Here is a 12,980-nt window from a genome sequence, read left to right on the forward strand (position 1 = left end):
CCTAATAATAGTAGAAACTTATTACACATTTTTTATCCACATTTAGATCGAGTTCAGACATTGAAACCAAACTCCAAGAAGAGAAAGTTGCTTCGTTTTCTCATACAGCTTCCAATTCAAAGGTTTTGTATTTATCTCTCTTTCTCTTCCCTCTGGCTATAAAAAAGTGTTCTTCTTTGTTTATGTTGTGTTGGTTGTTGCAAAAGATATGTGTCTCTAAATTTATCATTAACATTGCTGATTTTGGACTGGCAAGGGAGGTTAATCTGAGTTCACATTTATAGAGTGTGCAGTTATACGCTGGTTAAGATTTGATTCCTTTTTTGTGTTACAATGTCTCTTTTAGAATATCAATATACATGTATATTTGTACTTAAGTGACCCGTATTTCGATTAGCTGACATACCATTAAAACTTGGTTAGTATCAATTGTGTGGTACTCCTTCAGGTGCATTTATTCTCAGACACCAATATTTTACCTTCGTTCATGATCTTTCAGTGGCTCTGCTCTAGGATCCATGCAACAGACTGGCTGCTGCAGGAGCTCTGTACGTCCCGTTCTTTCAGGTAAACCAAAGAGTATTTGTTTGAGGCTATGGCTGTTACCGTTCCTGACTTAAAAGACTATCTCAAAGTCATAAGCTCTTGGCTGATGGCTATTCATAGTTTTACATTTTATTTACCTTATTCATTTTCAAGTCACTAATGAGCTCCATTGACTGGATTTTTACAGATTCAGACCCAAGTGTGTTGTAGTCGGCTTTTTCAAATACTTCTGAGTCTAGAGCAGAGTGATCTGTGACCAAAACAGTTTCTTATACATCTGGACAACCAACCTGGTTAAGCCAAGGAAGAAGTAAGGCCAAAAAAAAAATGAAAAGACATGTGAGGGCATATCAAAACATCATCTTTGATCTTTCAGAACCAGAAGTTATCCCTCACGAATCCCACCAAGAGTCTCATGCCTCCACTGGAACAACTTCCTTTTTGTACGTTGTCCTTTCCTGAAGAATTATGCAAGATTCAAGAGAGAGCAAGAGAGAGAGCAAGAGACGTGAGTGCATGTAAAAAAAGAAGAAGATCAAGTTGCATACGTTGAACTGGATTAAAGTACTTAAATGCTTCCACCGGTTCCTTTTGTGGTGTTTTTTATTTTGGATGAAGAATAGAGAGCTCCATCAATAGTTGTGTTGTAAGAAAAGAGATTCACTTAGAAAAGTGGGTTGATGTGTGGTTATTGGTATCATGTGTTAAAAATATATTTTCAGAGAAATATATTAAAATATACATACACAAATGTAAAAGATGAACTAAATAAAATGTATAATAAAAAAAAGATAGTTTAACGAAGCAATTAATTTTTGGGCAGGTTTGCTATCGTATGTGATTATTGGTATCATGTGTTAAAAATATATTTTCAGCGAAATATATTAAAATATACATACATGAATTATTTACACTACAACAATTAACAAACGAAACAGTAATTAATTAACAGTTTTTGAAAGTAAAACCAATATTGTAAATGTATCCCGTATTTATTTTATAAATAGCCATTTGAATTTGCAAAACCTTCAACATTATATATTTAAAGAAAAATATTAGTGTTTTAATATATATATATATATATATATATATATATATATATAAGAGAAATTCTCTAGCTCTTTTCAAGTTTTTGTCACAAAAATAGTCTTCAATAAGAAAAATGATCGAAAAAAGTTTTATTAAAGGGTAAAAGTACATTTTTAGTCTAGGGTTAACTAATTTAGATTTAAGGTTTAGAGTTAAGGGGTGGGGTTTTGGGGATAAAATTTCAAATTAAAAAAAAAATTATTAAAATTTTAAAAATAGAAAAGGGATATTTTGGTCAATTTTTTTTTAGAGATATTTTATGACAAAAACTTAAAATGACTATTTGAGAGAATTCTCCTATGTATAATCAGTGTCACTTTATATAATTATTAGTTGCAGTACCTATATTTCCTATTTCATTCAAATGAAACGATAAAATTAGTAGAAATACATAACATTACTAAAATTTGGTGAAGAATTAGTCAACAAATAATTTTTTTGTGAATATACATAATATTACCCAATACGTAAATTTTAAGAATACATATAAAATTTCAACAATATATAAAGATACAAAAAGAGAAACCAAAACTAAAACAAAAAAAGGTTCCAAAACGAGACCAAGATAAACCAATCCCAAAACTGAAATTTAAGGACAAAATAGCTTTCCTTCACAAAAACAACCGAAACCAATCACCACAATATGTTAATATGGGTGAGAAGGTTAGCACAGCTATGTTATGTTTGGATGAGTGTTGTCGTATTTCACCCATGTTGACAACTTTAGTCGATGGTCTCATAGATAAATGATAAATGATTTTCTCAAGAATATTTGAGATACTGTTTCAATTTCGCATTCTTTATATTTGGTGTTTTTGTTAAAATTGTTTTTTTTTTGTGTTCATTAATCAATATTAGAACTGTTGCTCTATTTTTAGGGACTATGCATCACCTTCGATCAATCTCCAGAGTAGAAAAACTACTTTAAACATGTATTTAGGTTGACAATATATATATATATATATATATATATATATATATATATATATATATATATATATCTTAGTGTGACTTCTCATTTCATATAGACAATACATATATTTGTTTTACTAACTTTGTTGATCGGAGCGACGAACACATGATTTATTACATGATTTTTTGTAAATTTCTGTATGATTTTGTGTCAGCTAATTAGAGACACAAGTAAATATTTTATCTCTTAGTTTAGCAAAAAACAAAAAAAAACAAATCTCTTTTCATGCTGCACAAATTTGACTTTAGCTAAAATTTGGTTCCTTAGTTTTCAATTACCCAATTGCAAAAGAATCATATGAAAATCTGCTCGAGACAAAAGATAATAAATCCTGTAAACACCGAAACAAACTTGACTTTTTAAAAAAATATATCAAATCCCGCGCGAAGCGCGGGCTACCCCTAGTAGCTTATATAGAGTTATACCAATATTTTTCTTATCAGATTTGTGAATCCCAAAAATCTATGGTAAGCAAGCGTAGACAAAAAAATAAATAAATAATCTATCGGAAGCGGTTTGATCCTCGGTCAAACCTTGCAAACCTCTGTGTAAAATATATATTCCATCTATTTTATATTATAAGTAGTTTTAGCAAAAAAATACATTTTATAATAGAAATTTTTGTAATTTTTTTATATTTATTAAATATTGTATGAGCAATTAAATTATGTATTTATACATTATATACTAAATAATATTTTTAAAATTTCTGGGCTGGATTTTCCATGATTTTAAGAATCCAACGTAATATTAATAATGTATATATCTATATTATTAAAACTGAAATATTTTTGATAATGTTTGGAAACATGAATATCATTATAAATGATAATTGTTTGAAAACATAGATAGCAGTATAAAAAAGAAATATAGAATCCTTTTAGTAATTTAAATAATATAATTACATTAATTATCTTTCCATATTTCATTCAGTTTAACAATTTCATTAGTTATATTACCTTAACAAAGACCGCTACTGATTGTTCTGAAGATGTGGACAGTGAAGCTCTTGCAACTCTTATCCTTAACAAGCTACGTGCTGGAATCAAGGTTTGAAACTTAGACACCTGAAACTTCTAATTTAATATTCTTTCTTTATTCCAGCACGTAGTTCTCCAGTCGTCGTCGTCTTCCATCTCTTCTTATCTCAGCACCTTCATCTTTACAGCTTCCCCTTCTCCGCTTGAACGTATACGTTCATTAGCATTTAGCTCAATCATTAATTGCAGATATCCTAAGGACATGAATCGATTTCCATTCCACCAGCTCCACATTATATAAGTCCCTCATCTCTTTCTTCCTTCCTCTCATCACCACAGTAACAGAAATCAATTTATCAAATCCACAAAAGGGAACAGAGACAGCGAAATTTACCGGCAACCACCATGTGTCTCTCTACAGTGACGAGTACCCTGATTTTATAATAACTATACAAGTAAAGATATTACCGCTCTTAACTACAACTATGCTATGTTGAAGGCAAGGTGGTACTTAACAAGCATGAGGAAGAAAAAGCCACATATTACCGCTCTTAACTACAACTATGCTATGTTGAGTCAACTTGATTTCGCTGTTGCTAGAGATTTAACTTTCATAAAATAGAGACTTCCATGATGTTGTCCTCGGTCTGTGTGAGGCCAAACTGGTTCCGTCATCACTGCCTTTTTGAATCACTAGGCGACGTTCTACTTGAACTCTTTAAGTAACACAAAACTCTGAATCTGATGACTAATTGACGCTATTTTTATGTGCTCACTTTCATATAGACATGGCTTTTCTCAGATGTCATGGAGTTTATTAAAGTAAGCTGAGGCTGCTTCGTTGCCTTACAGGAAACTTGGAGGCATATGGTAGATGCTTACTGGGATCTCTTGAGTCCTGCAATTCAATCAGACACCATGAGGAACATAATGGACATGAAAGCAAACATGGGTTCCTTTGCTACTGCTCTGAATGACAAAGATGTTTGGGTTATGAATGTCGTTCCTGAAGACGGGCCTAACACACTTAAACTGATATACGACAGAGGCCTGATGGGTGCTGTTCATAGCTGGTCAGTTTCTTCCTTACCCTCTTCACTTTGTCATAATCTATTGATATCTATGTTCTTTAATGATATAACATATGATTAATATGGCAGGTGTGAAGCCTTCTCAACATACCCAAGGACTTACGATCTATTCATGTGTTTCTTTGTCACCTTTTTTTTTCTTTTATATAAGAAAACTAATTTCTTATTTTGTATTATTTTAAATATATTTATTAGGTGATGTTTTGAAGTTTGTGTGATTTATTGATCTTGATGGATGATGGTGTAATTTTTAAAAAATTCTATTTTTCGGATAATTATATTATATTTTAGCTGAGCAATCAGGGAGGAAAATATTTGCTTGGAAGCAAATTGTGGATATATTTTTATGTTTTGTTTTGTTATTTTCCAGAGTTTATGTGTTATTATATTTTTAATATTTCATCTTAAAATTGTAGTTTTATATTTTGTGCTACGCTGCTCTGTTCTCGGTTTGGTTGTGTCCAACAATTTTATTTAGTTTTGAATTTTGCAAACACTTGAGTTAGAGCATAGATGTTGTCCAAGATAGAGGGTCTCTTCCTCTATAGAATTATACATAGCAATATGAATGCTTGGCTTCTTTTCAAACTGTTGTAGTGTTAGATTTGAGAATAATAAAAAGTTGCAATATCAGATGCCATTTGACAATAGAAAATTTTCACAAATAATTCAAAATATATAGAAACAATTATTCAAGTAAAATTTCCTTCCTTTCGCTCCTTTCTCATAGTCTTTGCTTTTGTATCTTTGCTCCCCTGATGATTAGTTGATCGATTCTTTTCTCTTTTATGTGATCTTTGTAGTAAATAAGATCTGGAATCTCATTATTGTTTGTTATTTAATAGTGTAACATATGGGTAATTCACAAAATAATCTCATTTCTTGAGATGGCAGGAACGTCCTGAACATGGATCCGTTCAAGTGATACTCTATATAAATTAAGATACTTATGCATAAAATTATGAAACATACTCTTAGAGAAGATGATCGAATTAATAATTACTGGCAATGAACTAAAATAATTGTGAATATAAAGAAACTTTTTTTCTTCAAAAAAAAAATTAGAGAATCTGTTTTACAATTATTACTTATTAATAATAGTATTTAAAGTTTGTAAAAACTTCAAATTTAGTATTAAAAAAATGTTAGACGTCAATTGTTGACGATGTTTTGGTGACATTTTTAGTATTGTTCTCAAATGAGCAGCAGTCATCAAACATCATTGCGAGTCTCACCATCTCTTATAGATTCTAAATATCATAAAGAATGTCTAATACTGCAATTTAGAACTCAATTGTAAATACAAAGTGAAAGCACACTGATTTCAAACAAAAATATAAATCTGTGAATACCTACTATGTTAGAATAGTGATGTGGTGTGTTCTCAGATTTGGCACATGTAATACATGGTTCATTTCTGTCACAACCAAATGAACTTTACTTATGATTAATAATTTGTTTCATGATAACCCAATATATAAGATAAATATATTTGGATCATAACTTAGAGTTAACTATTCTTTATTTATTTCACATTTTTTCATCTTTCCATATGTATTTGTAGATAGTTAAAATGAGAAATTGTCAGTTCTACTAATTTTTAATTTATAAATGGTTTATTTCAAGGGGTCAAAATCCCTAGTAACAATAACAATTGGAAAATGTAATGATACCTTTAGCATGAAAGTTTTTTGAGGCATCAATTGTTTGCATTGATTTATTGAATGGACTCTTGGTTTCTAAATTTGTTGATGATATCAGCTCCACACTCAAGGCTCAATTAACTTTGTTAAACGAAAGATATAGAACACAAATCAAGGACTACACAAGCCGTAGTTTCCATGCATGTCAACATTTCACAAAGTGTTATCAGAATTGGAAGACAAATGCAATTCCACAATTAAAAAAGTCGTGATAATATGAAAATTTAACCACACCCCCTCCCCCAAATATGTACTGATGAAAATGCCAACGTAAGAGTTATGGAGCAATAATAACCTTCAAGCCTTTTGCTGTTGTTGCTGCCCCACTCGCTGTGTTGGTGTACCTTTCTCTCACCACGTGGTCGTGAACATGACTCCAAGTCCTTCCTCTCGGCAAGCTCTCTGGCCACATAAACCTCTCCGACGACGTATTTTTCAGACTCTGGTAGAACTCATGCGGCGTCTCGCAAATCACATCCTGAATACAAAACGTTTTTGTAAAACAATACTTATCCATAGATTTTATTCATAAGAAAACAGTGAACACAGAATCTTGTTCATAGATTTTACCTCTGCCATAGCTTTGATCTTGAGAGTTACATCGTTGGTCAGAAGAACGAGTTTTTCAGAGATGTTACGGTTTCGATAAAGAAGTGCACATTCGAGAACCTGATCTTCTGATGTAGATCCATTTGACTGAGGAGTGGCTTTGGTTTCCTCTGATAGGCTTTGGAGCTGAATCCACCATTTGGTATCAACTATACACTCTTGGATCCAGTCCAGAGCTGAGGAAGCAATCTCTGCTCTTCGTCTAAAGAGAAAACTCCAAGTGCGCTTAGTCTCATTTAAATCCCTTAACACTGTCCGAGGTACGACCAGATGTGTCCCTTTAAGACCTTGCAGCAAGTGCAGTGGCTGCCTAGACTCCTTGTCGAGGAGGGAAGAAGTGTCCAACACAATGGTCCATTTCATCTTGTAAAACACAGTGACACATTATGGTTATTATAAGATGTACACAAAGATCAAGGAAAATCAAATTTTTCAAGACTTACAGAAGAAGAACAAATGTCCCTAGATATGTTGTTTCTTGCTGAAGCATCGAGGTATGACGGGGATATCTTCTTTGGTGTCAGCGGCTCATTCTTCACCTTTGATAAAGTGTGAAAATATTCATCATCACTACTAGAGACTGATGATCCATCCAGATGTCCATCCGTTTGTGACTGCAGTGAAGGCATTCAGAAGGCTAAGCAAATAAGTAGAGTGCAGACTGGAAAGACTAAGAGAAGTTGAAACCTTTTGATTGTGTGCTTTAATCATTCTATCCAAAAGTAGATTGTCCTTGGCGTATGCAAGGCTAACGGGAATCCAGTTCAGTCTATATTGCCTTGTTGAACAACCGATTCTAATGACATCGCCTTCCTTCACCTCAACATACGTATCTGGCTCAACTTTATGATCCCTAACCCATGTCCCATGCCCTAAACCAATTAAAACACAATACATAAAGATTCCAAAAAGAAGGAAGAGAAATTACAGAAGAAACAATCAAGACTGCTTTCGTACGAGAGGATAGATCGGTGACGAATAGTTTCTGAGCAGAGGGAAGAGATCGGATCTGCAAGTGGTAACTGCTAATGCTACGGTGCGTCAGCGGAATGTCGCAGCATGGATGTCGACCGACCTGCAGAATCTGTTCTTCCTCGCTGTGACTGTTGGTGACGAAGAGGATCATGAGAATCGCTCCCTTTTTCAGCACGGTGAACACAGGGATCGTCTTCTCCATCGGTTTCTCTTCCTTGACGTCCATGGATAATCAATCTCTTGAAAAGCGAAAAGAGTCTCTTGGAGTTTTTATTTTACGATGATAAGCTCAGAAGTGCATATAGGCCTCGTTTAGAAGTGGTTTTTGGGCCTCGTCTAGACTTGATTTAAGCAAATTTGTTTTTGTATTATTTTCATTTTATGGCTTTTACAGAAGATTGGATTACTGCGAACTGAACCTGCCAAGATGCAATGAAATTCTACAGGTTATTGGGCCTCAGATGAATATAAGATGAAACCCAAGTTTTACATTTTCTACTTTCTCTGTATATAATAAACAAGATATGAACCGTTGTTTTGTGTGATGTTTTAATTTAATAAAAATTATAAAATATTAAATAATTTTATTATTGTTTTATGATTGTTTTTTTTGCATATCATGTTGTTTGAGATTTATTTTATAATTAAAACTCATTTTTACACATAAGTTTAAGTTAATATTTGTATTTTATAATCATGGTATATTGATGAATGTTATAAGCTTTGTACTTAGGATTAGATAAAATACTATATCTAAACGTTTAAACTGAACACAACCCGAAATAAGAAACTAAATAAAAAGTAAAAAGAAATGAAAGTCATATACATCAGTCGAGTCAATGACAACATTATACATGTTCTTATGTAATAATTCATTAAATAACTCTTTAAAATTTTAATTTGTTAGGATTTTTTTTAAAGGATATTTTATAAATCTCGTTTTATTTACAATTAAAAAATAATACTAAATACTCTTTTACAATTTTTTTTAAGATTTTAGAAAAAGAAAATTACTATCATATAACTTATTACAATTGCCTTCTCTGTAGAATTTCAGAAAAAATAAATTGCTATCAAATAATTATTTTTGTTACTAATGAAGAAAATTTACATTTCGGATCAATACTAATTTTACACTTCTTTTGTTAATTAAATAATTTTTGTATCATGTTCATCATCAAATACTCTCTTAAAAATATTATCAAACAATTTTTTACAATTCTCTTTTGGTTAAGACTTAAAATATGATACAATTATTTTTTGTTTAGGATTTTTTATATAAATATGAAAAACAACTATCAAATATTCTTGTACAGTTTTTTAGGATTTTAAAAAATGAAATTAATATTACATAATCTTTTACAATTATATTTTTTCTAGGATTTAGAAAAATAAAATTTCTATCAAATAATTATTTCCAGTAAATATTAACTATTTTTAAAAGTTGCCATTTTCAAAATTCATTTTTCCAATATTACTAATTTTTTTTTACAAAATTTCTTGTTAAATAAATATTCTTTTACTATTATGTTTATCATTAATTTTTATAAGTACATATTACTATTAAATAAAATTTTACTATTCTCTCTGGTCAGGTTTTTTTTTTTAAAAAAACTCTTTTATTTAGGATTTTAGGAAAATAAAAATTCATTTTCACATAATAAAAGTTTTTATTGATACATTCACAATCTATTTTTTTAATTGACACATGTCACAATCATATCAGGTGAAATATTTGAAGTTTATTTTGGTTTATTTTTTTTAACAAAAAAATTATTAAAAAGTAAAGTTAGTTAATTAAAAGAAAAATAAGATTATTTTTAGAGAAAAATACCAAAATAGCACTAAATCAAGTTTTTGTTCCCAAACTAGCACTCAAGGTCAAAAGTTACAAAAATAGCACTCAAGGGGTTAGGGTTTAAGGTTTAGAGTTTAGGTTTTAGGGTTTAGAGTTAAGAAGTAAGGTTTTGGAGATAAGATTTCAAATTTTGAAAAATAAAAAAAATTAAATTTTTCAAAAAATAAAATGCTATTTTGGTCATTTTAGTTTTTGAGTGTTATTTTTGTGATATAAACTTAGAAATGTGCTATTTTAGAGATTTGCCCTTATTTTTATTTATTTAGACTTTTAAAAAGGAAATTAATTATTTTATAATTAATTTTTATTTTAGATTTTTATACAACTATTCTATTTTTAATAGAAAAAATTCTGTTTATTATTTATATATCTTGTCGTATACATACAAACACAAACACATATTCATCATATTCACACATACTCATGTACAATAACTACATCAAAATATAAAATTATGTTAGCATCATAAGATGTAATAAGGATAATAAAAAGTTGAGTTGTATCAAGAAATTAAAAGAGAATACTGAGGTAATACTTTTCATGTAAATACTATTGTGTTTTGTAAAAATAATATGCGGAAGCTTAAACCTAAATATAGATGTGAAATATTTGTAGCTATTTTTGGTAATACTTTTTGAACATACAAAATTATCTATTAAAAAATGAAAGTTAGTTACTTATAAGACAATATTAAGAGTACTTTTAAAATTATCTTTTAATTAGGATTTTAAAAGAGTAATATTATTTATTTAAAAGTTAGGTTTTATTCATTTTTTTAACTAAATAATTTTTTGTACTTGTAGGATTTTACAATTCGTTTTTGTTTAACATTTTTTCTTAAAAGTTAATATTTATCTTTTATAATTCCCTATCTTTAGTATCTCTTAAAACAAACATTATAATAAATAATAATAATAAGACTATTAAATAATATTTATAATTAGCTTTTAAGAAAAAAAAATCGCTTTTTTAGTTTAGTATATATATTTTTGATTATGAGAAAGTTTAACACATATCACATTTTCAAATATATAACTAACATTGTCACAATCATGTAAATTAACAACTTTGAAGAACCAAGCTTTTTATAAAACATACTAACAATAATAATAATAAGACTGTTAAATAATATTTATCATTATTTTTAAATAAAAATCATTTTATTATTTTAGTATATATATTTTGATTATGAGATAGTTTAACACATATCGTATTTTTAAATATATAACTGACATGTGTCACAATCATGTTAATTATCAATTTTGAAGAACCAATGTCAATATAATATTTTAATTAAAATTTTAGAAAAGGAAAATTTTATTAAATAAATTGTTTTCAAATATTGTTTAGGATTTTTTAAAAATAAATTTTCTAAAATAATTACTACTAAATGTTTTTAAAAATATATATTTTACTATTAAATAATTTTTAAATTAGTTTTTGTAAATATCTTAATATATATATTTTTAATTATGAGATAATTAACACATTTCACATTCTTAAAATATATAATTGTCATGTGTCGTGATCATGTTAATTAAAATTTTTGAAGAACCAAACTTTTAGAAAAGAAAAATTCTATTAAATAAATGGTTTTGAATGTTTGTTTTATGATTTTATAAAAAGAAAATTTCTAAAATAATTCCTACTTGATATATAAAAAACAATTTTACTATTAAATAATTTTTAAAAGTAGTTTTATCAAAATTAGTTTTTATTACTTAGTATATATATGTTTAATCATTATATATTTAAACACATGTCACAATATTATAAGGAAAATGAATGTCTTGTTGTCAAAAAAAAATATATATTATAAGGAAAATTATTATCAAATAGTTTTTTGCAATTATCTTTTGATTAGGATTTTAAAAAGGAAAATTACTATTAAATAATATTTTATTTACTTTTTAATAAAATTCTTTTTTGTTAATATCTTAGTATATATATTTTTAATTATCAAATAGATTAACACATGTCACAATCATAAAATATATAATTGTCATGTGTCACGCTCATGTTAATTAGCAACTTTGAAGAACCAAGCTTATTAAATAATTTTTAAAAGTAGTTTTTATCAAAATTCGTGTTTATTACTTATATATATATATGTTTAATCATTATATATTTAAACACATGTCACAATATTATAAGGAAAATTATTATCAAATAGTTTTTTGCAATTATCTTTTGATTAAGATTTTAAAAAAGGAAAATTATAATTAAATAATATTTTATTTACTTTTCAATAAAATTCTTTTTTGTTAATATCTTAGTATATATATATATTTAAGTATAAAATAGATTAACACTTGTCACAATCATAAAATATATAATTGCCATGTGTCGCACTCATGTTAATTAGCAACTTTGAATAACCAAGTTTTATATAATAAGACTAGGTGTTTTGCTCGCGATGCAGACTTAAACATTTTCATAAAATTTTGGAAAACTTATTTGTACACTATCTTCACTATACTAAAATAAATCATAAAATAACTTAATATTATATTTTTAATTATATAATTAATTTTTTTTGTTTGATTAATATTTAATTATATAATTTATTTTTTTAACTTTTTACTAAATGCTTTTTTCAGGTAACAATACAATATATATAAAAATTTATATTTTTTAATTATATTTTTAAATTTTGGATAATTAAATATTCTATTTTTAGTTATTTAATTAAGAATTTATTTGATTAATATTTAGTTATATAATTTATGTTTTTAACTTTTTACTAAAAGATTTTTTCAGATAACAATACAATATATACATAAATTATCTCTCTTTAAATTATATTTTCAGATTTTGGATATTTCTTACTATTATTAATTTTAATCAATTATCTAATCAAATCAATTAAAATTTCATTTTATTTTTTAATTTATTTATACATTTTATTCATTAAGGGTATAAACAATATTAACCACTCTAACTTTTGACATGATAGCTCAATTCTAAAAATTTACTTTTAAATAACTCAATATTATATTTTTAATTATATAATTAAACAAAATTATTTGATTATTATTTAATTATATAATTTATGTTTTTAACTTTTTACTAAAATATTTTTTCAGATAACAATACAATCTATATAAAAATTATATTTTTGATGATATTTTTAGATTTTGGATAATTCAATATTCT

General features: G+C 27.6%; 1 protein-coding gene and 1 long non-coding RNA gene across 3 annotated transcripts; one reads left to right on the forward strand and one right to left on the reverse strand.

Moving 5' to 3' along the window:
* The first annotated feature begins 40 nt into the window (after nt 1-40).
* Nucleotides 41-4,978, forward strand: LOC108868959. Its single transcript, XR_001955149.2, has 4 exons — nt 41-122; nt 500-567; nt 734-4,661; nt 4,749-4,978. It is a non-coding gene; the product is annotated as an uncharacterized LOC108868959 (long non-coding RNA).
* Nucleotides 4,979-6,441: 1,463 nt separating this feature from the next.
* Nucleotides 6,442-9,307, reverse strand: LOC103828662 (FHA domain-containing protein PS1). 2 transcript variants are annotated; one of them, XM_018652793.2, is made up of 5 exons: nt 7,949-9,307; nt 7,679-7,863; nt 7,432-7,605; nt 6,953-7,363; nt 6,442-6,860 (listed from the first exon to the last, which is right to left on the reverse strand). In XM_018652793.2, the coding sequence occupies exons 1-5, from the start codon at nt 8,190-8,192 to the stop codon at nt 6,660-6,662; spliced, it is 1,215 nt and encodes a 404-aa protein (XP_018508309.1). In that variant the 5' UTR covers nt 8,193-9,307; the 3' UTR covers nt 6,442-6,659. The 2 variants fall into 2 exon arrangements, with proteins under 2 accessions (XP_018508309.1, XP_009102536.1); XM_009104288.3 differs by having other exon boundaries at nt 6,953-7,354; nt 7,435-7,605; nt 7,949-9,305.
* Nucleotides 9,308-12,980: the final 3,673 nt, after the last annotated feature.

The sequence above is a fragment of the Brassica rapa genome, chromosome A07 (assembly GCF_000309985.2).
Source record: "Brassica rapa cultivar Chiifu-401-42 chromosome A07, CAAS_Brap_v3.01, whole genome shotgun sequence".
Classification (NCBI taxonomy): domain Eukaryota; kingdom Viridiplantae; phylum Streptophyta; class Magnoliopsida; order Brassicales; family Brassicaceae; genus Brassica; species Brassica rapa.

Coding starts and splice junctions, on each gene's coding strand:
- LOC103828662 (XM_018652793.2), bottom strand. CDS start 8,192: ATGGACGTCAAGGAAGAGAAACCGATGGAGAAGACGATCCCTGTGTTC. Junction 7,864..7,948: donor CGTCACCGATCTATCCTCTC/GTACGAAAGCAG, acceptor TAATTGGTTTAG/GGCATGGGACATGGGTTAGG. Junction 6,861..6,952: donor AGATCAAAGCTATGGCAGAG/GTAAAATCTATG, acceptor TTTTGTATTCAG/GATGTGATTTGCGAGACGCC.